This window comes from Nesoenas mayeri (genome assembly GCF_963082525.1).
Source record: "Nesoenas mayeri genome assembly, chromosome: Z".
Taxonomy (NCBI): Eukaryota; Metazoa; Chordata; class Aves; order Columbiformes; family Columbidae; genus Nesoenas; species Nesoenas mayeri.
In genome coordinates this window covers 61,849,327-61,875,771 of record NC_137542.1, presented here as the reverse complement: position 1 = coordinate 61,875,771, position 26,445 = coordinate 61,849,327, and the positions used below count along the sequence as shown (strand labels likewise).

General features: G+C 40.7%; 2 protein-coding genes across 2 annotated transcripts in view; one reads left to right on the top strand and one right to left on the bottom strand.

Annotated features, from left to right (window-relative positions):
• Window positions 1–2,033, bottom strand: part of DMGDH (dimethylglycine dehydrogenase) — a gene marked incomplete at both ends in the record, with an annotated part of 42,890 nt that extends 40,857 nt beyond the window's left edge. Inside the window, 2 exons of the mRNA XM_080362295.1 lie at window positions 69–234; window positions 1,912–2,033. Of these exons, the coding sequence (XP_080218421.1) occupies window positions 69–234; window positions 1,912–2,033 (288 nt within the window). The remainder of the gene's footprint in view (window positions 1–68; window positions 235–1,911) is intronic.
• A 432-nt stretch (window positions 2,034–2,465) lies between these two features.
• On the top strand, window positions 2,466–21,761 carry LOC308052198 (betaine--homocysteine S-methyltransferase 1; the record flags this gene model as incomplete). The annotated part of the gene is made up of 8 exons (XM_080363018.1): window positions 2,466–2,504; window positions 6,537–6,669; window positions 10,989–11,107; window positions 12,374–12,565; window positions 13,160–13,307; window positions 14,188–14,370; window positions 20,845–21,073; window positions 21,587–21,761. The coding sequence occupies 8 exons, from the start codon at window positions 2,466–2,468 to the stop codon at window positions 21,759–21,761; spliced, it is 1,218 nt and encodes a 405-aa protein (XP_080219144.1).
• Window positions 21,762–26,445: the final 4,684 nt, after the last annotated feature.

The window sequence follows — 26,445 nt, the reverse complement described above, 5'->3', positions numbered from 1 at the left end:
TGAAACTTCTACCACCTTTAGATACACAAACCACTGTTGATCTGAGAGATTAACAAAACATCTCTTACTGCATGCCAAGTAGATCCTGCAGTGAGCTCAGATTTTTCCAGCAGAACAACATCCTTCATGCCAGCCTTAGCCAAGTGAAAGGCTAGACTCACGCCAACACAACCACCTCCGATGATCACCGTGTCTGCTCTATCTTTCCCCAAGGAAGGAGATGGAGCTTCTTTCCTGGGTAAAAAACAAACAAACAAGCGAATACAGACAGTCACAAAAAGATAACTGCATTTTAGTTCATGTCTTGTGTGCACAGCTCCAATCATAATATGACTTGGTGCCTGCTTGAGAGTCTAAACACATCTGACTTAAAACCTAACCTGTTCACTCTTCTTTTCAAGTAAATTCTCTTAAAGGGTCATATACATAAACAGTAGTAATACAAAAAACAAGGCAAGTTTGCTTCCACTCACAATTTTTAATCTTTGTTCTTTGTGCAATGCACCCTCATATGTGGGTCACATTTCTCAATGAAATGACAGTGACAGTGTCAAAAGTTGACTTTTCAAAAGCAGTATAGCACACGCAACACAAAGTCTTTAAAAAATGTCTACTTAGTAAAGCTCCTTAAGAAATTTCTGAAGGCAATGTCAGCAGACTCAATCAGTGTTTGCATTCATAAACAATTAAACAATGTTTATTTTCATGTTTTGTGCATTTTGGCAGCTTTGACTTTGCTGAATTCAAAACATTAAAGGTTTTTATTACTGGCTGCTACTACACCACACTGCATTTTCACAACCACTTGAAGCCATCACAAACCAGAACTGCTGCCATAGGCAGCCACATTCTCGGTCTCATCTCATCCTCCACTCTGCTGCCCCATCCACAGACAGCCAAGCAGCAAGCCAGGTCATGAATTTACCCACATTTTTTAAAAGCCGCTTTTTTGGATGTGAGATGAAGCGGTACCTCTTAGTACAGTAGCAATACATACTTCTGTGAAACCACAGTATCCCTCCCTTCTGGACAGTTAATCAATACCAAATTTTATCTCCCCCCGCTCCTTGTACATTTGCTTTTGCAACTACTCTGGCAAAAGGCTTTCTAATGTGTAACTAGTCTTCCACCCACCCTCCACTCAGAAATCAAAGCTGTCAGCTGTATATATTGTGAATGGAGATCTTACAAAATAATATGACATTTTAAATACAAATGCAGGAGGCATATGTACCACGCTTAGCTATGTGGCAATGAATGGAAAGCAAAACGGGAGCACTGGACACTACAGGTTTTCCATAAACATGGTGCACCACACACTTCAATATGTTCTTCTTGAGATTACATATTAATTTTTACAAGTTAACAGTGAGCTGTTTAACAGCCAGATACACCTCCTCTGCTGAATTCTGAGGTACGTGGTAACTAAGGTCAAGTGTGGAGGCCCTTCTCATGATTCTTTTATGCTGCAAATTTGAGATTTCTCACCTGACTTTCAGTTCTTTTCAAACCTTTTCTTCCAAACCCAGGAACCTGGTAAGAAGCCGGGGGGCACCCTCTCTGTGAACCACATCATTCAAGACAGATATTTGCTTGTGCCAGTTAAAATCAACCAGTTTTCACTCGTTGATAAGGCCCTGAAGACAAGAGCATGGGTCTCCCTATAGCAGGTCAGCGACTCATCTCGGGCTGGGTCCGGTCTTTAAGGCAGATGCCAGGCACAGGGGGAAGATGCCCCTCCGGCCCACAGGGACCTCGGTGACCCCGACAGGCGGCTGGTGGAGCACCGCAGGCCGGCAGCAGGAGCCCATTCACTTGCGCCTTCCCCTCACAGCCGCCGCCCGGCAGCCTTACCCTCCTCTGCCCGCGCCTCCCCACCGCCTGGCCCGGCCCGACCCGACCCACACTCACCGCCCCCGGGCGTCCGCACCGCCGGTGAGGGGCCGCAGGGCAGCCCCGGCGAGGGGGTCGAGGCGGCCGCCGAAGCGGGGTGGCCGCAGCCGCCACAGAGCTCCGCGCAGCACCGCGCTCATCCCGCAGAGAACCCGCCGTCAGCGGGGATGGAGAGCGACGGCTTCGCACCTCTCCCGACGGCGTCGCGCCTCTCCCCACGGCGTCCCCTGCCGCCGCTGCCGCTGCCGCCGCCGCCGGGGCCAGCCCTCGGGCAGGAGGGTGCCGGCCCGCCCCTTGGCTGAGGGGGCAGCTCGGGGGAACCAGCCGGGCGCCTCCCGGCCCTGAGCCAGGCGGGGGCGGCGGCGGCAGGGTGCGGGGCAGCCCCGGGCCGTGCCAGGGCGCCCCGCGGGGTCAGCAGCCGGGCCGGCCGGGGGTGTCGCCCTCAGCGCTGCCCACTGCGGCCCGCCTCCTCCCCGGGCTATAAAAGTGCGGGCTGAGCGCTCGGGGTGTGTGGACCTCCGGGCCGAGCCGTCAGGGCAGAGTCGGGCAACCGGCGTCCTTGGGCGAGGAAGATGCTGCCGATCGGGAAGACCGGGAAACAGGGCAAAAGGGTAATTCTCCCGCCTCCTTCCCCCGCTCAGCCCCGCTCCCCGCGGGCCCGTCCCGCTCCGCTGCCCGGCGCGGGGGCGGTGTGGGCGCTGGGAGAAGTGCCCCCGCCGCGGTCCCTTTCGCCGCCCGGCGCGGTGCGGGCGCTGCCCCGGCGGGACCGGGCGGTGGGCGGGAGGCAGCTCCGGTGCTGCGGCCGGGCCGTGGTGCCGCTGCGCCCGGCCGTCCCTCCGCCGCCTCGGGGCCCCGCACGGAGCCTGTCCGGGAGAGCTGCTGCTCAGCCGGCACCACCCACCAGCCGCGCTTCTTAACCTCCCGGTCAGGTACTCGGTATTTCTGCAGGTAAGATCATATTCTGAAAAGCTAAAGTGAAACCATAATAATAACTCTACCTATTCAGCATCGAGCCATTAAAGACCTTTGGACACCATTATTAGAGACAGAGGGAGAGAGATAGATAGATAGATGGCTAGACAGACAGACAGACAGGTTAGACTGAACTTAATGCTGTAACAGCTCATACAATTTTGATTTCTGTGAACACACAGACTGGAACCACCCAAGTTCAAAACCATCTTGCTTAGTATTAGTTGATATGCAAACTGAGAAGTACTCACAACACATTGAAATTGTAAATATTTTAAGCATAAACTGTCATTGGATGGGATTTCTTTCTCCAGCATCCTGCGAACTCTGTTTAAAAGCCCCAAATTGCTCTTCCCTTGGTTTATATGACTGAATGCCAACAGCATTGGTAATATGAGTGCAGTCCCTAATATATGCATGGTGTTTGCATTCTCATTTAGCTAATGAAATAAGCCAGTATAAAAAGTTACCCAGGCATGAGCCATTCTGACCAGTAAGGCAAACATATGAGCAGTTCTTGAACCAAACTCTTTGCTATACAGTAGTACTCGTACTCTGCACTGCTGCTTGGGAAGGTCAGGGGAATCACATATTCTGTCTTCTGAGGACACTGTTATTAATAGGACACTTCTTATTTACAGCTGGTTTTACTTGTGTTTATGTGTAGTATATGTCTAGAGAAAGAGAATAGAAGGATATGGGAAGAACTCTATGAGTTCTAGGCCTTTCCTGTACATCAGATATAAAGGAAGGAGGTGTGGAGGTGTTTGTTCTGCTTTTTATTTTTTGGCACATAACTTACGCTGCGTAACTTCAGACACCTAGCAGAAGGCAGTTGCCCTCATTGCCCCCCACAGGCAGTAGACAGAGATCAGCTTCTCTTGAGGGCTCACTTAAGATCTGAATTGTTGTCTCTCCACTGATGGAAAGGTGGGATATAGGTAGACCAAGCAGGCTTTTCACTTCAATGGTTCAGTTACATTCCTAAAGGTGATTGAGGGAATATCTTCATACAGACATTTGCACTCATTCCATGGATAGTTGTATGGACTCTGTGGTGCAACTTTGTTCGTGGCAGTAAAAGTATAGCAGTGAAAAGACAGGTCAAAAAAGCCTTGGTTAGCTTTTTACAGACACTATTTCCTTTTATTTAATACAAGATCTGTGCACTACCAGATCACCTGACAATACAGTTTTGATCTGGATCGAGCCTGAGCACACAGCTGTAGGTTTCTGGAGCAGATCAAACCAATGTTGATGCTGAAATTGTGCTAGCTATATGCTGTTCGAACCAATGGTGTTTTACCAAGTGTAAATAAAGTGAAAATTGTGTGAAGAGGTAGTACCAGTTTGCAAGAAAGTTGTTTATGTTTTAAGCCAATCTTAACTTACAAAGTAAGTTCGTATTAAGTACTTTGTGCTTTATAGTTATGTCACCTGCTGTTAGATGCTTCAATGCTAGATTTAATATATCAAAATATAGTATGTATTAAGATGCTATAGTATAGTCAGTCATGGGTTATGTTGCTTCTGTGTGTCTAAAGTGAAAATAGTTTAAAAATGCAGTTTCAAAAAGCTAGAACTATGAAGAAAAACTAGTGTTAAATCCTACAAGTGACTTGTTAAAAGAAAAAAAACCTGTTGTCATGCATTTAAATACAATACCTATATATGCTATTAACATGCAACTATTACTTAATGTTCAATTAAAAAGCAATGACTGAGGCTGCTCGTGTGTTAAAGTTTTTTTTTGCCTCCACACTCCCATTCTCTGCATATTAAGCTTCTGAAGTAGGCTCCATCTGTAGAAGGTTCCTTGGCAGGTAGAGGAAGCAGGGACTCAACCATAGATCCCTTGGGTACTTTTCTGTGGCCCCACTTGAGGCATTGTGTTACAACTGCAAATTAGTTAATTGCAAACACAATCTTTACAAAGCCTGCTGACATTTACGCTTAGAACAGAATTGCCCTAGTAGAGAGGCGTAATTGGTAGACTCATTGAAAATCGCTAAGTTTTGGAGATTCATTATTGCAGATTGAGTTTTCCCCTGGTTCTGCTGAAATAAAGAAAAAGAGTTTGCACACATTATTGAAGTTAAAATTAATCAGGTCAGTATTTTGGCAAGTTCGAAGTGTGCAATGGAATGTGATGCAGAGATGTGCAAGCCAACACTTGGCCAAGATCATGTATCAGCACAGCAGCACTGTACAGAGAAGTCCCATCACCTTTCTGCCATGTCAGCGCCTGAGCCAAAGATGTCGACCCTCTCAGCCAGGCTTTGTAGCCTCCAAGACGCCTTACACTGCTGTGTTTGGTGCTGGAACTGGTATAGTTGGCACAGTGGTCCTTCTTGTTGGAAAGGCATACTCCCTTTCCACCTAAATGGTGGTGCTGAGGCATCATAAGTGTTTGATTTTCCTGCATGTATGGTGTGAGATAATTGAAATAATGAAGGAGAAATTATCAATAATGATAATCTACCAAAGGTTGGAGGCTATTTGTTAAAAAACCCTTCCTCTTGACACAAAAACCACATTGAACTCTGTGTCCACAAGGCTTTTCTTTTTTCTACTCCCTCAAATTTAATCTACTGAAATGCTAGTGTGGCAACAAGAAACAATAACTATGGAAGGAGATCTTTGCCTTAACTTTTATTGTTTTCCTGTACCCGTACCTTTGTTAATGTAATGTGTCTGCATTCATCCACTTTTAAAAGTAAGGAGAATTATGGCTGTAATCCAGTTGTAGAAATTAGTACTATTTAGTGTAATAGCAAGGTACTTTTTGGAAAAATTGAAAAAGCCAATGAAGCAATGAAAGGAATACAAAAACCAGTATATATTAGGTGCAACCCATATATGTTCTTCTCATGTTTCTTTTTTTTTTTTAATTTTACCAAAAAAACAAAAACAAAACCAAAAAACAACAACAAAACAAAACAAAAACCAAACACTTTCCTTGCATTAGCGTGGAGTTCAAGGCAGAAGCCAGGTTAATCACAGAGTGCTATGAGGTTTGTAACTTGGCATCTTAAAACATTTCAGGGCTGTGAAAACAAGCAGGATTTTCTTACATTTTCTAAGTCTAGGTAAGCAAACCCAGGCCAGTAAAAAGTCTGTCAGAAAATGGGAGGCCAGCGTCTTGAGATGTGTCTTATTTGGTAAAAAATGTCACATGATTATTTTTTATGTTATGTTGTGTCATCTTGTGTCACAACCTACTCCTGCTGCAGCTCTGTCAAGATGTCATTTGTAGCTAAGGAGCAAATGAGCTAATAAAGAGGTCAGTGATACTTGTGCTTAGTTTTAAGAAGTTTCTAATATATTTTACAAGAGAATTTAAGACAGTCTTTTACTTTCACAGGAATGGAATTGGACCGTTGAATTCTAGTTTTGGGGACCATATTTGTGAAATAAAATAAAACTGACTAATGAAAAGTCTTACATAATGTATATGCACATATTAAAATCTTATGTTGCAAAACAGACTGTCTGCCATTCTTTAAAGAGAAATTCAATAGGGAAATGGATTACTTTTTATTATGGCAAAAATGTATCTGGTAACCCACAAATATGTCTGCTTTGCAAACATGGGAAATGGCAAATGAGACAAAGGAAGCTCACAAAAATGAAGAACTGTAATTGTTACCTTTTCCTCTTGCTTTCTTCAGGGTATTCTAGAGCGCTTAGATGCTGGAGAAATTGTGATTGGAGATGGAGGATTTGTCTTTGCTCTCGAAAAGAGGGGATATGTAAAAGCTGGGCCTTGGACTCCTGAAGCAACAGTAGAACATCCAGAAGCAGGTCAGTTTTACTGGGAAATTATAATTCTGTACTGAACAAAACCACACTTGGATAAATAAAAAAATATATAGGAACCTGTAGGAGTTTTTACACAGAAGTGTTCCTTGACATGGTAGAATTTCACTGTTGAGAATAGCCTAAGAATCTATAGACCAAATGCTCATCATATCCCTTTCTCTTGCTCTTAACACTGACCAAAGGCAGTTGGCTGAGTAAAAATATGAGTCGTGCAAACATACAGTGATACCTCTCCAGAATGCTCTCCTAGTCTTCAGTAATTTGCAGCCCAGGCACTTTTTGACCCAGATGCGCTATCTTTAATAACATTCAGTGATTTCTCTCTCATAGAATTGTCCAGTCTGTCCTTGAGCTGATATAAAGCTTATCATTTAAAATATCTTGTGAAAAATAATTCTGCAGTTATCTGTTTTGTTGTGTTCTACCCATTCTAGGATTTAAACAATCTATATTAATTTATTAAAAAATATTTATTCGTTATTTCAGGAAAATAGCAGTTTTTAATAAACAGTGGAACAGAAAAGGAGTATTTACTGTACCCAGCTTCACTGTGAAATGGCAAATGATAAACCTCATAAGACCCTAAAATTACAATAAACGTTTAATGGAGTAACTCCCTTAAAGTGGAGGAAGACAAAACAAACAATCATTCTATGCCTCCCAGCATTAAAATTAGAGTGTTTAGCATAAATAGTGCAAAAGTGGATGCTATTATCTATTTATGTATGCTTCATTACAAGAAAGCATTTGCCCCTGTAATTCGATGTGCAGTTAGTCCCACAAGCCAGTTCAGACTATCGTGGGGAAAAAAGATTTCTTTGTTCTAAGTGTTTTCTCCTCCAAATTAGTCTTTTCTTTCCCTTTTCTTTCCCTTTTCTTTCCCTTTTCTTTCCCTTTTCTTTCCCTTTTCTTTCCCTTTTCTTTCCCTTTTCTTTCCCTTTTCTTTCCCTTTTCTTTCCCTTTTCTTTCCACTTTCTTTCCCTTTTCTGTACAGGAGGAAGGAAGAGGAGTGAATAAAGAGATCTTAGCCCTCTCCATTGCATTGTGTCGTACACCTTACCTATTTATTCAGCCTAAACCTTCCCAGCCTTCAAGTATCACTTTGTGTATAGAATGCCTATCTTAGGGTCACGGACAGTCTTAGATAATGCAGAGCTTCAGCAAAAGTTTAGAGGCTGATGACCTAATTTGCTGACTCTCATTTCCCCAAAAGGCATAATCTCTCTCTGTTTTTCTCTCTTCCTCTACTTTTGTCTGCCTCTACACATTTCATCTCACAAATAATACCACTTATCTCATGCTCCTTATTACCTCTTTTGCTACTTATTTTGCACCCCAAAAGCCATTGATCCTCTCCATATATCCTTTCGGGAAGCACAGGTCTCCATCCGAGTGGAATGCAAGACATGACGTTACAGAGAGGCAGTTGCAAATGGCTTAAATTGGCTAAATTGGCACACAGATTTGCTCTAAATAAGTGTTCAGTAATCATAGGTTAGTAGCCAGACTTCTAAGCATGGCTACTGATTTGCTAGAGCATATTGCTCCTGTCTGTAACATAACATAACTTTTTTATAAGCTGCTTGTAGGCTATTTATATATGCACCCTTCACTGGAAATGTGTTCATTTCTTTCAGTGCAGTGTGCTGCCTCCTCTCCATTACTGAATTTGCTCCTGCATGCTCAAGGGTCATGTTACTTTGAAAGCAAGTGTAAAGAACAGAAGGAGCAACTGGCTGAGCCAGCTGGTGCAAAACCTGTACAACTACCAGACCTTCTTGTCTTTGTAAGGAAGGAGGGAAAAGGAGGGGGGTTCTGAGAATGCAGCAATGAATGGAGGAAAAAAAAAAGGACAAGTGTGAGGCCGCTGTCTCCATTGCAAGAGAGAAGTTTTTCCAGGCTGACAAATTTAGAAATGACATAGAAATATTTCTTCTGAGCCAGGTCAGGTATTGCTGTGTAGTGAGCAATATGCACAGACATTTATTGCCCCCGTCTTCTATCAGCTTAAGTCTGTGTCTTTTGTGAAATGTCCAACTCATGGTGGATTTAAATGAAAATTCAGTGTTGTACACCTGACTCCTAAAATGCATAAAGTTGTTAATAATTGTTTAGCCACATCTGTGGCTGTTATGCCCATTTCTCAAATGGTGGAAGAAAACGCAGCTTCAGTAACATGCTGGAAGTCACACAAGAAGTAAATTACAGAGTGGTTTGGACTGTGGGCTTTAATAGTAACAGCATATTCTACTGGTAAAAATGATTTGCCTGGGGTTGAATGAGATTCAGGATGATAGTTATAATACTTTTCTTTCCCTCAAAATGTAGACCCATTCAAGAATCTCCTGTTCACATACCTGATAGCTTGGGATATGAAGTTCTTTATTCATGTGTGTTAGATTATATTTTATTTGCCTATCTATGTGAGCATCCCTATTGATGCATATAATTCTTCTAGGAATACAAAAACAATATTTAAAGAGGAGTAACCATGAGGATAAACAAATCTGCTTTAACATAGAAATGTCACAGATCATTTGTGAAAATATTCGTACATTCTTTTTTCCTTTTCCAATTTCTTGATTAGTTTTCATCAATGACTTCTCATGGGAGGAACAGAAAACCAAACTATGGAGCACTGGAAACACAAAGAGACAGCCCTTTTATTTAGGATCAGTATGCTATTTTAATGCTGTAGGAAGAAGAATGATCCCTGCACTAAGAATGTTTTGACTCTGTGTAAGGGTTGTTAAGACTGAAATCTGATCCTGGTAGTTCAGGCAGATTCCAGGGACTTTTTCAACTGTAGCTCTTCTGTAATCTGTGTTCCTGGATGAGTCTTTGTGACTGCTGGGAAAAGAAGCCTTGTGTTAAATCACAGTGTAGTTACCCTAGGCTGTAATTAGAAATGAAATACTGTACTAGCAGAGAAAACACTTGCTAGTCGTAACCTGGTAGTTTCATGGCAGTTGGTGGCAGGCATTGCTTGAGCACACTGCAGGCCTGGTCGCACATGTTGGTGGCTGTTATCACTGGAGCTTCACTTGAGCTTACACAAGCTTCAAGCATTCTTTGAGTTTTAGCAGTTCACAGTGATCATGCATTTTGCACTTTAATTCACTGTATTTAGGCCTTTACAGCAGGCCCAATTAAGCAAGAAGCGTGAGCAAGCATTTTTCTGTAACAAGCAGGACTTAAGCATATTATTTTAGCTTAGAGACAAATAATTCACAATATCTCAGCCTTCCACACTTATGCCATGTGTTAAGACCACTGTCTTCCACACATGCTCAAACCGTATGCTGAGAGCCATCATCTCTTACACTCACCCAGCTCCCCACCCCCCAAATAGGGGAGAGAATCAAAAGGAAAGGGAGAAACTTGGACTGAGATAAACACAGTTTAATAAAATAACAAAATACTAATACACTACTAGTAAATATAAATACGTATACATATAAGATAAATAGAATGTAAAATAAAAGATACTCAAGGCAATTCCTCACAAACTTGGTCTACACCGAGCAGCCAGTCCCAGGCAGCAGCACCTGGTCCCAACAGCCGATCCCAGAGAGAAGAGAAGAAGTCAGAAAGGCCCCCAAAATGGCAAGATGGCAAAAGGCCAAACTACCCAAACAGAACTCCCCCAAAACAGGTCTCCAAGAGTAAAGAGGAGAGTGAGTAAGCAAGAGAATAGAAGATCACAACTCTCTTTAAATCTGCAGCATGGCACTAATGGGATGGAATACTCTCATTGATCAGTCTGGATGTCAGTCAAGCTCTGCCCCATCCATGTCCCCCTTCCTCAATGCCTCACACCTCTGGGTAGGGCATTCACAGCAGTCCTTGGCTCTCAGACTAGGGCGATTAAAAACATTAACTCTGTGCTGGGGTGTTACCTCTTGTTCTCAAACTAAGTCCTAATAAGGGCAGTCCTAGCTATGGAAAAGAAAGGTTTCTAACTGCATGAAGAAAATTAACTCATTTTCAATCAAACCAGCACAAAGCTGAAGACAGGCAAGGTGGCATGCATAACTGAATCTGCTGAAATAAAATAGAAATCTTTGGTCATTCTTAGCAGAGAGTAACTAAGGAGAAAGTTTTCTACCTAATGTTGTGAGTGTGAGAAGAAAGGAATTCTACACAGATTGGGGAACTGCTTCTAGTCTCTCATAATGGCTTTTCTAGGAAACACAGTATCATTTATTTTACAGTAACATTACTTCAATAAGCATTTAATTTTGGGATAACAGCTGTAGTAACTCTATCAAACGTCTCTTGTCTCTTTAAATTCTTTGTAGTTCGTCAGCTTCACCGGGAATTCCTCAGAGCTGGATCCAGTGTTCTGCAGACATTCACCTTCTATGCCAGTGAAGACAAACTGGAGAACAGGGGCAATTATGTAGCTGAGAAAATAAGTGTGAGTAAAACTCTGTTTTGATGGAGATATGAAATAAACGGATTCATTCCAAAGGTTTAGTAGAGAGATTATCAAGTACTTTCATGGTTTGTCATAACAGTTTTTCTATATTTGAGGACCAAAGAATGAGATGACACAATTTCAGAGTTTGGAATAGCAAGAAAGACAAGGTTAAAGGACAAAAAAAACCCCAAATGAGGCAAGGATGAAGTGAGGTGAGAGGATACTCACATTGTATTTGTCTCATCTGAGGCAGTTAGTTAACTGGAGTTTTGATACAAAAAGTACAGGCGGGGACTAAGTGCACAGAGAGAAAAATCAGTTGACAAAAAGAAATGCTTTAACATCCAGAGAAACACATCAACTGCAACAATGGCGAAGAATCCTAGAGAATAATGAGTGGCTAAGGAGAACAGAATGTTTTTTAGAACTATGTCTTCAATAAAGTAAGAAAGAGCTAAAAAATCCAAGGTATACACTGTGGTCTATATTCCCCTTCTCATGTATAAGAGTAATCTGTTACAGCAACAGAAGTATCATGTTGGTGTTTTCTTACCCCCTGCACAAAGAAGTTGTAGGATATTGGGTGTGTTCACTCGCAGGCACCAGCTCCCCTCAGAATTCTGCCACAAACATTTCTAGATAGTTCCTATGAGACGAGAAGGTTTGCCATTGAGTGTTCTCTCCAATCCTTTACCCTTTGGTCCTATTGTCTATTTCAATCTCTGCAAACAGAGAAAATTCTCCAGAGGGCGGGGAGGAAGGAATATTTTCGTATCCGTGGAGATATTCCAAGTCAGAAATTAGAACAATCTGGACAACAGGAAAACACTCAAGGCTTAATTAAGAAGTCATCAATTACAACTACTACGTATTTTGTTTTCCATCCACAAAATGTCAAAATAAAATTATACACTTGAGTGTAACTAACTCGTTTTCTAAGAGACAAAGAAAATTCCACTTCACACCAAGTATTTGCTTTTTATTTGCTTTTTATTTATTGATGTAAGAAGTATTAAAGGTAATTTGTTTTTGTATTATTTGATATGATAACTTAGAGGTGACAAGAAATTTGTTTCCTAGTGTTCGTTGTGTTTTTTTTAAAGGGCCTGATCTTCCTCATCAATATTACTAAGAAATCCATTTAAATTTTAGAAGAAGACGAAGCAGCCATTATGGCTTTTGACTCTTTTTGTCTTTTTTGTGCTCTGAAATTGCATGCATATCTCTGACCAGGTAAAACTGACACAATCTGTATTTATACAGTGCCAGAAAGTGAATGAAGCTGCTTGTGACATTGCAAGAGAAGTGGCTAATGAAGGTGATGCTTTAGTGGCTGGAGGTGTCAGTCAAACACCATCATACTTAAGCTGTAAGGATAAAACGGAGGTTAAAGCAGCCTTTCGAAAGCAACTAGATGTCTTTATGAAGAAGAATGTGGACTTCCTCATTGCTGAGGTAAATCTATAGAAAACTTACATGCCCTCAACTGCCACAGTGTTAACTGTTGTTAACTGTTGTCCAGTGTGCTTTAGCGAGTTCAAGTATGTATTGCTTCTTCCTTTATAAATTTATGTTATGCTTCTATTCTAGTAGTATTGGGTATTTTTCTAAATGCACAGCAGCATCTACAAGCATCCTAGAATAGAACCTAGAAACCTAAATTTCTACCTCAGTCAAGTCACACTCTACACTGGTGCAAAGAGGATAGATTAATGTGCTAGTTCCTATTTTATCCCATACACTGCAAGCGGTCAACGTAAGATCACTTTTCTAGAAAAAAATAGTCCTTTGGGGATAAATCCCTGTTTAACTGCCTGTATGGGCATTCTTATTCTGAAACAGGAGTATAATTATTTTTTATTCCGTTTTACTTACTGACTTTTAAAAAGATTTTTCTAACCTCTGTGATCAGTGAACTCAATTGAATTCTGCTAGTGTAAATCATAAAAGGATCAAGTCATTGTATTGCTGGTGAATGTCTGGTCTGGATTAATGTGTTTATGCTTTATGTCCAAGGAACAAAAATAGTCCAGTTTTAATTTCTTTCAGTATTTTGAACACGTTGAAGAGGCTGTCTGGGCAGTTGAAGTTCTAAAAGAATCTGGAAAGCCAGTTGCAGCTACGATGTGCATTGGTCCAGAAGGAGACATGCATGGTGTGCCCCCTGGACAATGTGCTGTCCAACTGGTAAAGGCTGGTAAGAATCCGCTTTTAATATGCCCTTTGAAAGTATGAAACAAAGAAGTGAAGACATTAAGTACTGAGATAAATGGATGTGGATATCAAGTAGGTAGCTTCCCAATTATGTCTGACAGAAGTTTTGACCCTGTAGAAAAATTTTTAAGTCAACTTTACTACAGCAGTCTTGCAAAGAAGATGTGAAAAAGCAGCTATGAAATCCTTGTTAACCTGGACGGTATTGGGAGCAACAGCCACAGGCAGCTGATACTGAATAGGGCAAAATCCTAAAACTACTCAAATTTGATTGCTGAGCCAGCCCCAACTTGTGGGATCACAATTATGAAACATTAGCAGAATCCAAAGCCACCTTTGATTCTCTGCTTGTGTTTTTAGTATGGAACACAGTTCAAATCCAAGATGAAAGAATCAGAGGATGAAAAGACTAATCTTTTTCCTATCAAAGACTGTGTTTTCTGCAGGACAAGGTGAAAGGCAGAATAAATGAATCAGGGGCATGATGAATTATGGTATAGTTTATTATATCTGTTCCAAACTACTCTTTTCCTTCGGAGTTAGGTTTGGAATTGAAAGCCAGAACCTGTGTTACGCAAATAGCCAGCAGGTTCCTAGGTGGCTGTACATAGTCTTCATTGATTAAGCACTGATAAGAAAAGCAACTTTATGAGGGTGAGGAATGTGATTCATCATCAGGAAGGTAAAGAGGAGTGCAGCTGAGATGTAAATGGAAGCCTCAGGAGAGTTGAGGCTGGCTCTAAACCAACTGCCTTGTTTTCACAATGCTGCTGTAAGATGAACTGCTCTGCTTCTGGAATGCTGTGAACTTTCATCTCCCACTTCCTGGGAAATGTGGCTTGAAGTTATTTTCCTCCTCCTAGGTGCTTCTATTGTTGGAGTCAACTGCCATTTTGATGCAGATACTTGCCTGGAAACAGTGAAACTGATGAAAGAGGGCTTGCAGGCTGCTAAACTGAAAGCCCACCTGATGTCCCAACCACTTGCTTTCCATACACCCGATTGTGGAAAGCAGGGTTTTATTGATCTGCCAGAATTTCCCTTTGGTAAGACAAGACTATATACATATATCTACATTTTTTATTGTCTCTTCCTCCCCCCACCCCAGCTTTTAGTAAAGCTGAAACTGCAAGGTATCCCTCTATACAATAGGATCAGTCTTAATTGTCCTGTCTGGCATTTTCCATAGAGGGATCGCAGTGTCATATTGGAATAAAGATCATCCACATACTGAGAGTATTTCAGTAGTATCACAACATGTGACTGAAAGTGAAATTATAGTCAAAGTGCCACAACCTAAACATAGTTTAAAAATTTAGTTCTTCCTTGTGCTATGGAACCTTGTTCAGCACAGCTGTAAACACTCCAAAGAAATGGACAAGGGCAAATAAATACCCCCCAGACTTAAATATGTTTGCACTGGAGCTCCCCACCATTCTGGGTTTTGATGTCTGTCTCACAAGCCCAATAATATTTACCTACATAAGGAATTAATATACAATGCATACACTGAACTGGATATGGGAGCATGATTATTGCAGTCAATGGCTCAGTCTTGCATGTGTAACTGTCTAATGTGAGTGAGATTAGAAAGAAACCAGAAGAGGGAGTATGTTCTCTGAAATAGCTAACAAATGGATTAGCAGTTTGGAGATAGATTTGTCACATGTACGCTCAGGAGAATTTCTACAAAGACTGAAAGATTCAGCCACTTTATGTGTATATAAAGCTTGTGTATTCAGGGCTTATTTCTACCCGGGATGGAGAGGATCACATGTCTTCAAGATAAAAGGACAAAATCAGCCTAAATATTTTAAAAAGTATTAGAAAAGTGCTTTCATTTTCAGGTATACACTTTTCTTTTCAAGATTAGACTATAAGATAAGGTATCAAAATGTTCAGAACTTGAATTTGTAGCAAAAAAATTTGAGAGATAGATGTGATTTGCAGGAAGATTTTTTTAGTTTTTAATTCCTCTCTTTAGATAAATGAAGGAAATAAAGCATGAGCTTGAGGCATTCATTAAACGATAATAACATGTCTGAGTTCTGAAAATACTCTGGGATGTTTAAAAACGTTTGGAACTCATTTATCCTATTCATTCCTTCATATAACTCCTATGATTGCAAGCAAAAAAAGATAGAACAGATGCAGTAAGTAATCAAGTGAATTGAAGGATTCTCTCCTTCATTTGTTATGGTTCTTGGCTTGTATGTTATAAGCAACCTGTGTGACATCTCAGTTTTCAGAAATTTGATGAGTCAATTGGAGAAGACTTTTTTTCTGAATGTTTTCAATACCCATAAGGAGCAACTGATCACTTTACAGCAGATAAGCTGTTTGGTAAATAATTGTTAAATTGACCCAGTTAACTCTGTTTTTTGTGGAAGACAATATGCATAAGGGAGTGTTTAGATATTTGAAGTGTACATAACCTCTGTACAGGTGAACAAGATCTCAGTTTCTAGAATAGTATTGGCTATGTTTTATTGGGAAACTCCAGCATTTAGATGCCAGCAATACTTATTTATCTATAGAACTTTTTCGACTTTTCTCTGTTTTCCCTTCTGTGTTACTGCAATTGCTCTAAAATGTCATCAGTTAAGCAAGGACTATGTTTTAGAAATAAATCACAGAATCACAGAATTGTTGGGGTTGGAAGGGACCTCTGGAGATCATCTAGTCCAACTAGCTTGCTAAAGCAGGTTCACCAGAGCAGATCACAGAGGAATGTGTCAGGCAGGTTTTGAATGTCTCCAGAGAAGGAGACTCCACAATGTCCCTGGGCAGTCTGTTCCAGTGCTCTGCCACCCTCCAAGTAATAAGTTTCTCTTCGTATTCAGATGGAACCTTTTATGCTGTGTTCTGTGTCTGTTGCCCCTCATCCTATTGTTTGGCACCACTGGGAAGTGTCTCGTCCCATGCTCTTGTCACCCACCCTTTAGATATTTATAAACATGGATGAGATCACCTCTCAGCCTTCTCTTCTCCAGGTTGAACAGACCAGCTCTCTCAGTCTCTTTTCATAAGAAAGATGCTCAAGACCCCTGATAATCTTTGTAGCCCACTGCTGGACTCCCTCCAGTAATTCCTTATCCTTCTTAAACTGAGGAGCCCAGAAGTGGATGCAGTACTCCAGATGTGGCCTCACCAGGGCAGAGTAGAGGGGGAGGAGAACCTAACTCCACCTGCTGGTCACACTTTTCCTAATGCACCCCAGGATACCATTGGCCTTCTTTGCCACAAGGGCACATTGTTGACTCATGGTCAACCTGTTGTCCACCAGGACTCCCAGGTCCCTCTCCAAAGTGCTGCTTTCCAGCAGGTCCACCCCTAACCTGTACTGGTGCCTGTACTGGTTATTCCTCCCCAGGTGCAGGACCCTACACTTGCCCTTGTGGAAGTTCATCAGGTTCTTCCATGCTCAGTCCTTCAGCCTGTCCAGGTCTCACTGGATGGCAGCACAGCCTTCTGGTGTGTCAACCCCTGCTCCCAGCTTGGTATCATCAGCAAACTTGCTGAGGGTGCACTCAGTCTCTTAATCCAGGTCACTGATGAACAGGTTAAACAAGACTAGACCTAACACTGACCCCTGAGGAGCCCCACTAACTACAGGCCCCCAACTAGACTCTGTACCATTGAGCTCTGAGCTCTGTCATCCAGCCAGTTCATGGTCCATCTCACTGTGCACTCATCCAATCCGCACTTCCTGAGCTTGCCTATGAGGATATTGTGAGAGATGGTGTCAAAAGCCTTGCTGAAGCCAAGGTAGACAACATCCACTGCTCTCCCCTCATCTACTCAGCCAGTCATACTACCATAGAAAGCTATCAGGTTGGTCAAACATGATTTCCCTTTGATGAACCCATGCTGACTACTCCTGACAATCTTCTTTTTCTCCACATGCTTGGAGATGACGTCCAGAATAAGTTGTTCCATCATCTTTCCAGGGATGGAGGTGAGGCTGACTGGCTTGTAGTTTCCTGGGTTGTCCTTCTTGCTCTTTTAAAAGACTTGGTCTTCTTCCAGTCCTCAGACACCTCTCCTGTTCTCCACAACCTTTCAAAGATGATGGAGAGTGGCTTAACAATAACATCTGGCAGCTTTCTCAGCACTTGTGGATGCATCCCGTTGAGGCCCATGGATTTGTGAATGTCCACTTTGCCTAAACAATCTCTCACCTGGTCCTCCTCAACCAAGGGAAAGTCTTCCTTTCACTAGACTTTCTATCCAGTCTCTAGGGTCTGGGATGCCTGAGGGCCGATCTTAGCAGTAAAGAAGGAAGGGAAGAAGACATTCAGTAACTCTGCTTTCTCTGCATCCTCCGTCGCCAGGGCACCCACCTCACTCAGCAGCGGGCCTGTATTTTCCCTAACCTTGCTTTTGCTGGTTACACACTCGAAGAAGCCCTTCTTGTTGTCTTTGACATCCCTGGCCAGATTTAATTCCAAGTGGACTTTGGTCAGTCAAAGCATACCAAATTATCTCAAGAGTAGATGTATAGAGGTGCTACATCTAGGAGCAGGTTACAATGTTCTCATTAAAAAATGATGAAAAATTCAATCTCTTTTTACTATAAATGTTAACATAAGCCATTAAGCTATAGATAATTAATTCTGAGTAAAGCAAAGATAAGAAATGTATTGACTGGCATGGGAAATAGAACGTTAGTCAATTTTGGGAAGAGGAAAATCCCACAAAAATATGATATACGTGGCAACTTTTTTTCATAGAATACTGCTTGTTTGCTATCACTATGTTTCATCACATGCATGGCTGGTTCTTACGGCAGGGTCTATTTCTGCTTCCTCAGAGAGGTGAGGTTGTTGCCATCCTTCTACTCCTGAAGCACAAGGACTGGTTCACAGAATCATAGAACTGCGTGGGTTGGAAGGGACCTTAAATACCATCTAGTTCTAGCCCCACTAGACCAGATTGCTCAAAGCCCCATTCAACCTGGCCTTGGACACTTCCAGGGAGGGGGCATCCACAACTTCTCTGGGCAACTTCTTCCAATGCCTCATCACCCTCACAGTAAATAACTTCTTCCTAATATCTAATCAGTCACGTTTCTTTTGATGCAGACCAAGATACAGTAGTTGGCTTTCTGGGCTGTGAGTGCACACTGTCAGGTCATATTCAGTTTTTCGTCCACCAGTACCCTCGAGTCCTCATCAGGCCTGCTCTCAATCCACTTATCACCTATCCTGTATCCATGTTTAGGATTGCCTCAACCCAGGTGCAGGACCTTACACTTGGCCTTGTTGATCTTCATGAGGTTCGCGCAGGCACACATGTCAAGCCTGTCAAGGTCCCTCTGGATGGCATCCCTTACCTCTACACTGCCAAACACATCACTTAGCTTGGTGTCATCTGCAAACTTGCTGAGAGTGCACACAATCTCAATGTCTGTGTCCCTGTCAAAGATGTTAAATAATACTGGTCCCAGTACAGACCCCTGAGGAAAATCACTCATCACTGATCCCTACCCAGACATCAAGCTGTTGACCACAACTCTTTGAGTATGATCATCCAGGCAATTCCTTATCCACTGAGTGTTCCACCTGTCAGATCCATGTCTCTCCATTTTAGTGATAAGGATCTTGTGCAGGGCAGTATCAAATGCTTTGCACAAGTCCAGGCAGATGATGTCAGTTGCTCTGCTCTCATCCACCAATGCTGTAACCTCATAATAGAAGGCCATCACATTTGTCAGGCATGATTTGCCCTTAGTGAAGTCATGCTGACTGTTACCAACCACCTCTCTGTTTTCCATATGCCTACTTTCCAGAAGATTCTGCTCTATAATCTTGCCAGGCACAGAGGTGAGACTGACTGGCCTGTAGTTCTCCAGGTCTTCCTCTTTTCTCTTTATAAAAACGGGGGCTCTTGTTCCCCCTTTCCAGTCACTGGGACTTCACCAGTGTGCTGTGACTTTTCAGATATGATGGATAGTGGTTTAGCAACTTCATCTGCCAGTTCCCTCAGGATCCTTGGATGCATCTCATCAGGTCCCATGGATTATGACATGGTCGGTGATGGAGAAGACAAGGAAACACTCCATATTGTTCCCCTTGAGTTTAGTTGTTTACACAGGTATAAATTGAGTGCAAGATGCTACCATTGATAATTTTCTATCAATTTTGCATTAGCTTTTTAATGATACATGAGAGTCAAGGAATTAATGAATTTGTGCTTCTGGTTCTTTCTCTTATATCTGCAGGACTGTAGACAAGCTTACTTTTATTTAAGCACATTTCTAAGATAGCTTTATCTGGTTTTGCTTCTGATACTAGACCATCTACTTTTCCTTTTTTTTCAGTCTTTCCCTCCAAGACCAATAACATTCTTTTTAAGAACATTTCATTTTTTTCCTTCTGCTTTTTATTTTCTGACCCTGCCTCTTAACTACCCATTTGACTTAGAGTAGACCTGCTTTGTTTCACTTTCTTGCATGTTGGGCATTTTTGGGAAAGGACGCAGGGAGAAGCAGCCTACTTGTCTGCTGTGTTGCTAAAGCCTTGCTACTTCAACAAGGCTTCTTTGCGTGGCAGAGTGTTCAGCGCACAGACATGACGCTGCACTCGCCTGATAACCATGCTTGTGTATCTCCTGCCGATGTGCATAAAGAAGTGGGAAGATCTTTATTCCTTTATTTCTGTATTTTTATTCCTTAGAGTTTCTCCTTCAGTCCTTAGTATTTTCTTTCCACTTCTGCTACTCTTGTGCCTTCTTCCCTTTGATGTGTGCTTTTCCTTGTTCTTTTCTCTTTCTATTCCTTTCCTTCCACAAGTCCTTCATCTCAGTTTGGTTAACCCTTCACTCCGCTCACCATGACCAGCAACAGAGAGATGAGTTCAAAATAAAGATTGCATCCTAACTGGTCTGCACACAGAACTTTCCACAAGGAACACAGTGTTTTGAAGCAGTGAGCTGCTTATGGCTGGGATTATAACAAAGTAAGGGATAGACTAGGAAACAGCTACAGATCCCAGCTCTCAGTGAAACAATGGGCTGCCACTAGCTGATCATGGAGAAAAGTGTAGTAAGCATTCCTGAGGAATAACGAGTAGGCTTATTCCTGTTGCAGGTAAATGGATACCTTCTCATTTCACAGATTAGAGCACTGGAATCAGATTTACTGAAACTGATGGTTTATTAGGAGCTCTTTGGAAAATACGGACGTAACATTGAAAGTATTCCCATACTCCAGCTAACAACTCTGGTCAAATGGGAAGCATGTGACTTAGGGCTTAATTAGTCTCAGAACACATTAGGAACCATTTTGCAAGGCCAAAAAAAAAAAGCTTACAGGCAGCACAGCTCAGCAGAGCATAGCAGAATCTAAAAGCTAGACTTCTGAAAGTTTGCATCATTAATTCTAGCTCAGAGAGTTCAAACATTTACATCTAGGACCAGTTTTGCAAACAATGTGCAAGTGTCTCGACAACATTATTTCTTACCAAAAAATGTGCTGACACGGAGCATGGTGGAAACTCAAATTATTAATGTCTTTGCAGGTCTGGAGCCAAGAATTGTAACCAGATGGGATGTTCAAAAATATGCAAGAAAAGCCTATGACTTAGGAATTCGTTACATTGGAGGTTGCTGTGGATTTGAGCCATATCACATCCGAGCAATAGCTGAGGAGCTGGGTCCTGAAAGAGGATTTTTGCCAGAAGCTTCTGAGAAACATGGTAGCTGGGGTGATAGCCTGAGCATGCATACCAAACCCTGGGTCAGGGCAAGGTATGTACATCTGAACTGGAAAGCATACCAACATACTCCATGCAAAGGGTTATATTGGTCCATGCAAGATACTGGCTTAACTGATATGGAGGTCTAAATACCACTGTAAACATTCCATGTCTTAATGATTTTGCATAATTAAATCTGATCTAGGAGCAGGGAAAGGAGTGAAGTGGCAGTAAGAGAGCTCCAGAAATTCTCATCCCTCTTTAAAATGATGATTTGGTCTGAATTAACATGAAAGTAATTCATGAAAGATCAAAAACTGCCAAGAGTGCTGTAAAACAGCTCCTAATGATGAGTGCCTTAAAGTGTTGCTTTCAAGGATGGAAAGATACTTTTTAGGGATGTAGCATTTCATTGCCTGTGTTCATTTATACTTCTGTACTCAAATACAAAGTTGGTATGTGCAAGTTACTAACAGATGACCCTTTGCAATGGTGATTTAAGCCACTTTTCCTTTAGTATTGTGAGGTGCTGGAAAACACCCTACATTTCCTCTTCTTTCTTTAGGGCAAGAAAAGAATACTGGGAGAATCTGAAACCTGCTTCAGGGAGGCCATATTGTCCCTCCATGTCAAAGCCAGATGGCTGGGGAGTGACCAAGGGAGCCAGGGAGCTGATGCAACAGAAAGAAGCAACAACTGAACAACAGCTGAAGGAGCTCTTCCAGAAACAAAAGTTCTAATCCACTGTATTTGCGTAAATGTGAGAATGATTTATCTACAGAACATCACATGATTCATGAGAAAATCTGTGAAGATGAGTTCCCTGTTGATTTATCAGTTAACATGTAATGAAGGAGACAAAATGCAGAAAGCATGTGATTATGGGTTAAATATGTCAAGCTTTGGAAATAAAATCTATCTTTGACAAATAGTTTAGAGAATACACAGTCAGGATAAAGTTTGAGTCTCATAATAACTGAGCTTGAGTTAGCTAGGTGTCATTAAGTGGTTAGACACAGAAAGACATGGAAAGTAATAACTGGCTCAAGTCGCCTGTGAAAAGAGAAAAAGCCATCTATAAATACAGTATCAATGGACTTTCACTCCTGAGTTTGTTTTCAGTTGGGGATTTGTTCAGGGCCACTTCAGGGCCACACAAGCTGTCCATGCTTCAGACACACAGTTATCTATAGTCACTTTCTTGACTTTAGTAGAATAAAAGTAGACTGGAAAATACATTTTTATAATTGGAATCAAAAGATAAGGAGAATGAGAAAGGAGAATGAGGAATTTCCTATATGCAGGAGAAAGGTGCAGAGAACTTTTAGGAAAGAAAAATGACAGGTAAATAACTCACTGCTTTTATCTCAAGGTATGATGTACAGAAGATTTACTCCTCTGGAGACCAAAAGGCTTAAGAGATTATTCTGAAATTTCAAAATTCAAATAAATTAAAAGTAATATGATGGAATAGTATTGTATTTTCCTCGCACCCTAAATCATGAAAGCTCAAACTGAAAAACTTACCTTGAGTAAACAACTATTTTCAAACAATTCAGCTGATTCCTGGATATCTCATTGGAAACACTTGCTTATCTCAAAATAGCACTTAAAAACTGCCACTTCCTAAGATATAACTCCTGTTTATCAGAATAGTAGAATATTTCATTATAATTTTTAAGCTGACTGATTCATTCTAGATTCCTAGCTGTAAGAAGACATGAAAAACCCTGTTAGGAAATAGATCAATCCACCCAAGTTAAGAAAACTCATGGACATTTGTACACTGAATTTCTTGAAAGAGGTTTTCTTAGGAAGGGTATCACTACACTTGGAATCCATAAAGGACATATTTCCATAGTTTATTTTTGTGAAATACCACACAACTTAGATTTCTCTCTAGAACCTCATTCCCACCTATTCTACATTAAAGCCACTACCTTTATGAAAATATAATTCCCAAACTTAGTGTTGAAAGCTTTTGTTGGACTACTTTTTATGCAGGAGGTTATTTCATTATTTCTATCCATGTTGGTATTCTGCAGTTCAGGAAGCATTTCAATATGCAACACTTCAACGAGAATTTTCAGGTATCCTTTTCAGACCATTATTGCACACAGGTTTTAGAAAAATCCATCTGCCTTCACCAAGCTTATAACAGATTGAAATAATTACTAGATGGAAATTTTGCCTGAAAGCCAAGAGTAGAAAAATCAAAAAAGTGGATATTTTAAAATGTAGATTATTTGGAAAGCATCCATATAAGTATATATGCTCTACATTAAATTTCTTTCCTTCCTAAACCCTTCTGGATGTTTCCCCTGCAGAAAATGGAATAAGGCCAAATCTGTAAAACAAGAAGGCCAAATCTTTGATCACCACTGAAATGCACACAGCGTTAAAGACATATGCATGATGAAGTGGTTTAAATTACAAGATACAATAGCTAAATAAGTGTTTTGAAAAATCAATACCAGTTTAGAGACTTCCTGGGGCAAACAATGCAGCTTTAGCATCACACTTTGTATAAGCAGCTGAACTAATTCTTTTTCAAATTGTCCAGACATGCAAAAATGTGTATTGATGTGAATGAGTTCACCTTACAACACAGAATACTGAAAAACCATGGTATGTAAGAAGATGATAAAATATTATTCTCAGCATTTATTTTTAGAAACTCAATTTAAAAGGAATAAATTTTAACAGACACAATTACAAGAAATACTTAGAAGGCTATTTCAAGCCATTCAAAATGAAAGCTGACCCAAGGGGGATGCTATATAATCCGTGTTTGGTTCATATCACAGGCTGGGTTTAGAAAGGAATTGAAAGTGGGATGAAAACAAGTTGACAAAGTGCTTTATTGATCACTACAGAACCCCAAACTATCAAAAACTCCCATGAAACCCAACCCACACCCCTCTCAAAAATCAAAAAAATCCCTGAGCAGCAAAGCCAACAAAGCTTTATTTCCCATTTCTTTCTGTGTAACATCTTAGTGAGGGGTAAGGGAACTGTTAGATTTGTTAAAGCTTTCTAATGGTTCATTACATGACTTTTTAAGAAACTAAGACAGGCTGACAGCACAGTCTTAGGAATTTGTTGTGTTAGAAAGCCTGTCTGAAAACTTAGATAGGAAGTGAAAGGGGCTTCAGAAGGTCAATTCCTGTGTTTAGTACCCTAGGGCAGGATCAGCTAGCTATTCATAGGAGAAGACATTTGTTAACCTTTTTGGAAACACACCTAATGAGGACCTTCCATGCCAACCCCAGGCAGTCTGGTTAGTTCACTCTTCTTAGGAAGTTCTTCCTAATTTGAATATTCATTGATAGAATTTAAATCCATTACCCAGATTATTACAGACATGAAGAATTTATTCCCTTTGTCTTTGCTGAAGTCTTTAAAAAACATTCATTTGAAAATACATATACATCCCTTGTTTCTCTCTCAGTTGAACAGAGCCTGTTCATTGATTCTTTCCCTGTGGCCTCTGAGTCTGTGATTCACCATAAATCCAGAGATAACCTTCATCAGATCTTTTCCCAGAGCTTCCTACCTCTGTGGTTTGTGGGGATTTTTTTTGTTTGTTGTTGTTTGGTTGCTTGTTTTGTTTTGTTTTGAACCTGGAAGCAAAAGTGAAGTGATCTGAACTTTGAAATTCAGATCCAGAAGAGAAAATCCAAAATCTCTTATATCAAAAGAATAAACCTTTACTCATGAAGCTGAATGTCAGGACAAGAGAGATGTGAACAAATCATAAACTTCACAAACTACAAGCTCTCTGTGCTGCACATGAGAAGATGGCTCTATTTTCAGTCAGCTCTGAAGTCTTCCAAAACCTCATGCAAAAAGGGCCTAAAAACCTGCTGTTTCATGGTCAGGTGTTGGCCTGATTTATCTGTAAATTGCAGGAAAGCAAGGAGTGTTTTTTGTGAAGAAGGAAATTTTGGAATAAGGTACAAAATCACAGAAAACCCAAGGGCTTTTCCCTGCTCTTTTTGAAAAGAGTTTCCTAAGTATGATACCAAATGGGAAATCTCCATGTATCATAATTTTTTTCCTAAAGCAGTTTGTAGCTCATGCCTTGTTTTTCACCTATGTATACAAACACAGTGGCAGATTCAGGGACATTTTTTAACCTAAGCATTAAAATAAGTGGATTAATGTATCTGTCTTGTTCTACTCTACTGACTTTATAAAATATCAAATATAAACTAATCTTATTTCATCCTGCAGTGAATTAAAATAAGTATAAACACCATTGAAATAGCACGGGCAGAATATTATAATAGTATCTATTATTTCAGCATCTTGCTTTATTGCAAAAATTCTTCATTACTTTTTCTTTATGTTCCACTTTATTGAGAGAGATGGCATCTGGCTCAAGTTTTATATAAGATATCAATCTACAGTATCTAGAATTTCATGGAATTATGATACTAAATTGGGTCAACAGTGTATGTCTCTGTATATACACAACTCATGAAACAGAGAGCAATCAATTATGTCCCAGCTTTAGGAACATGAAGATGGACTTTAAATGCATTTAACTTCATCTAGGAGCTTCTGTGTCCAGTAAAGTTGTAAATCTGAAAAGAAAAGCAAATTTGGGTACCAGGGCTTGATGCAATCACAGTGGAGGGTAGTTGCTAAGAAATTAATTTCAAAGCAGATTGAATAAATGTATGTTTGGAATAGGGAGAAGAAGCATGATTCTATCTCATTACTAATAAAGCAACAGCAAATATGCATTTATCAAAAAGTGCTTTACAAGCATTACCAGTTATCAGTGGGTGGTGCAAGAGTATTTTGTAACATTCATTTGCAAACATTTGCATGTCTTCATTTCAGTGCAACTGAAGAAAGAGATTAAGTGACAACTGAAACACAGAAGGGAGGGAAATGGTCAAAACCAAATAAGCCCTGCTTTGCAATTTACCTGCTCACAAATCAAGAGGGCTAGAAAGAAACCAAACCTGTTCAGCCCGCCACACTAATCTGTGCCTTTTGGCAGACAGGGTAGCAAGATTTATAACAGATGTTATGCAAAATCTCTTGATCAATTTTTATTTCTAATCAAGCGGGAGAAAAAAAAAGAAAAATGAAAAAAAAAAAAAAAAGAAGAAGTAGGGCAGCTCCACCCAAATAAAAAAAAGGAATAAAAAGACTGTACTGTTCTTTGCTTCAAGCAGCAGTGTTCTTCTGCCACACTTGGAAGTATTTTCCTGTAAAAGGAAAGGCTTGTATGCAGGAAAGTTTGCATGTTCTATTCAATTATGTCAGCTGGCTTGCTGAAAGATCATGCTGGCTCTTCTGAAAAATCTTTCTGTAAAAAGACGTTTCTAAGTAACATCACAGTACTACAGCTTTATGGAAAATCATAATGAAAATGTCCTATTAATGAAAAAGCTTTTTAAAAATCTC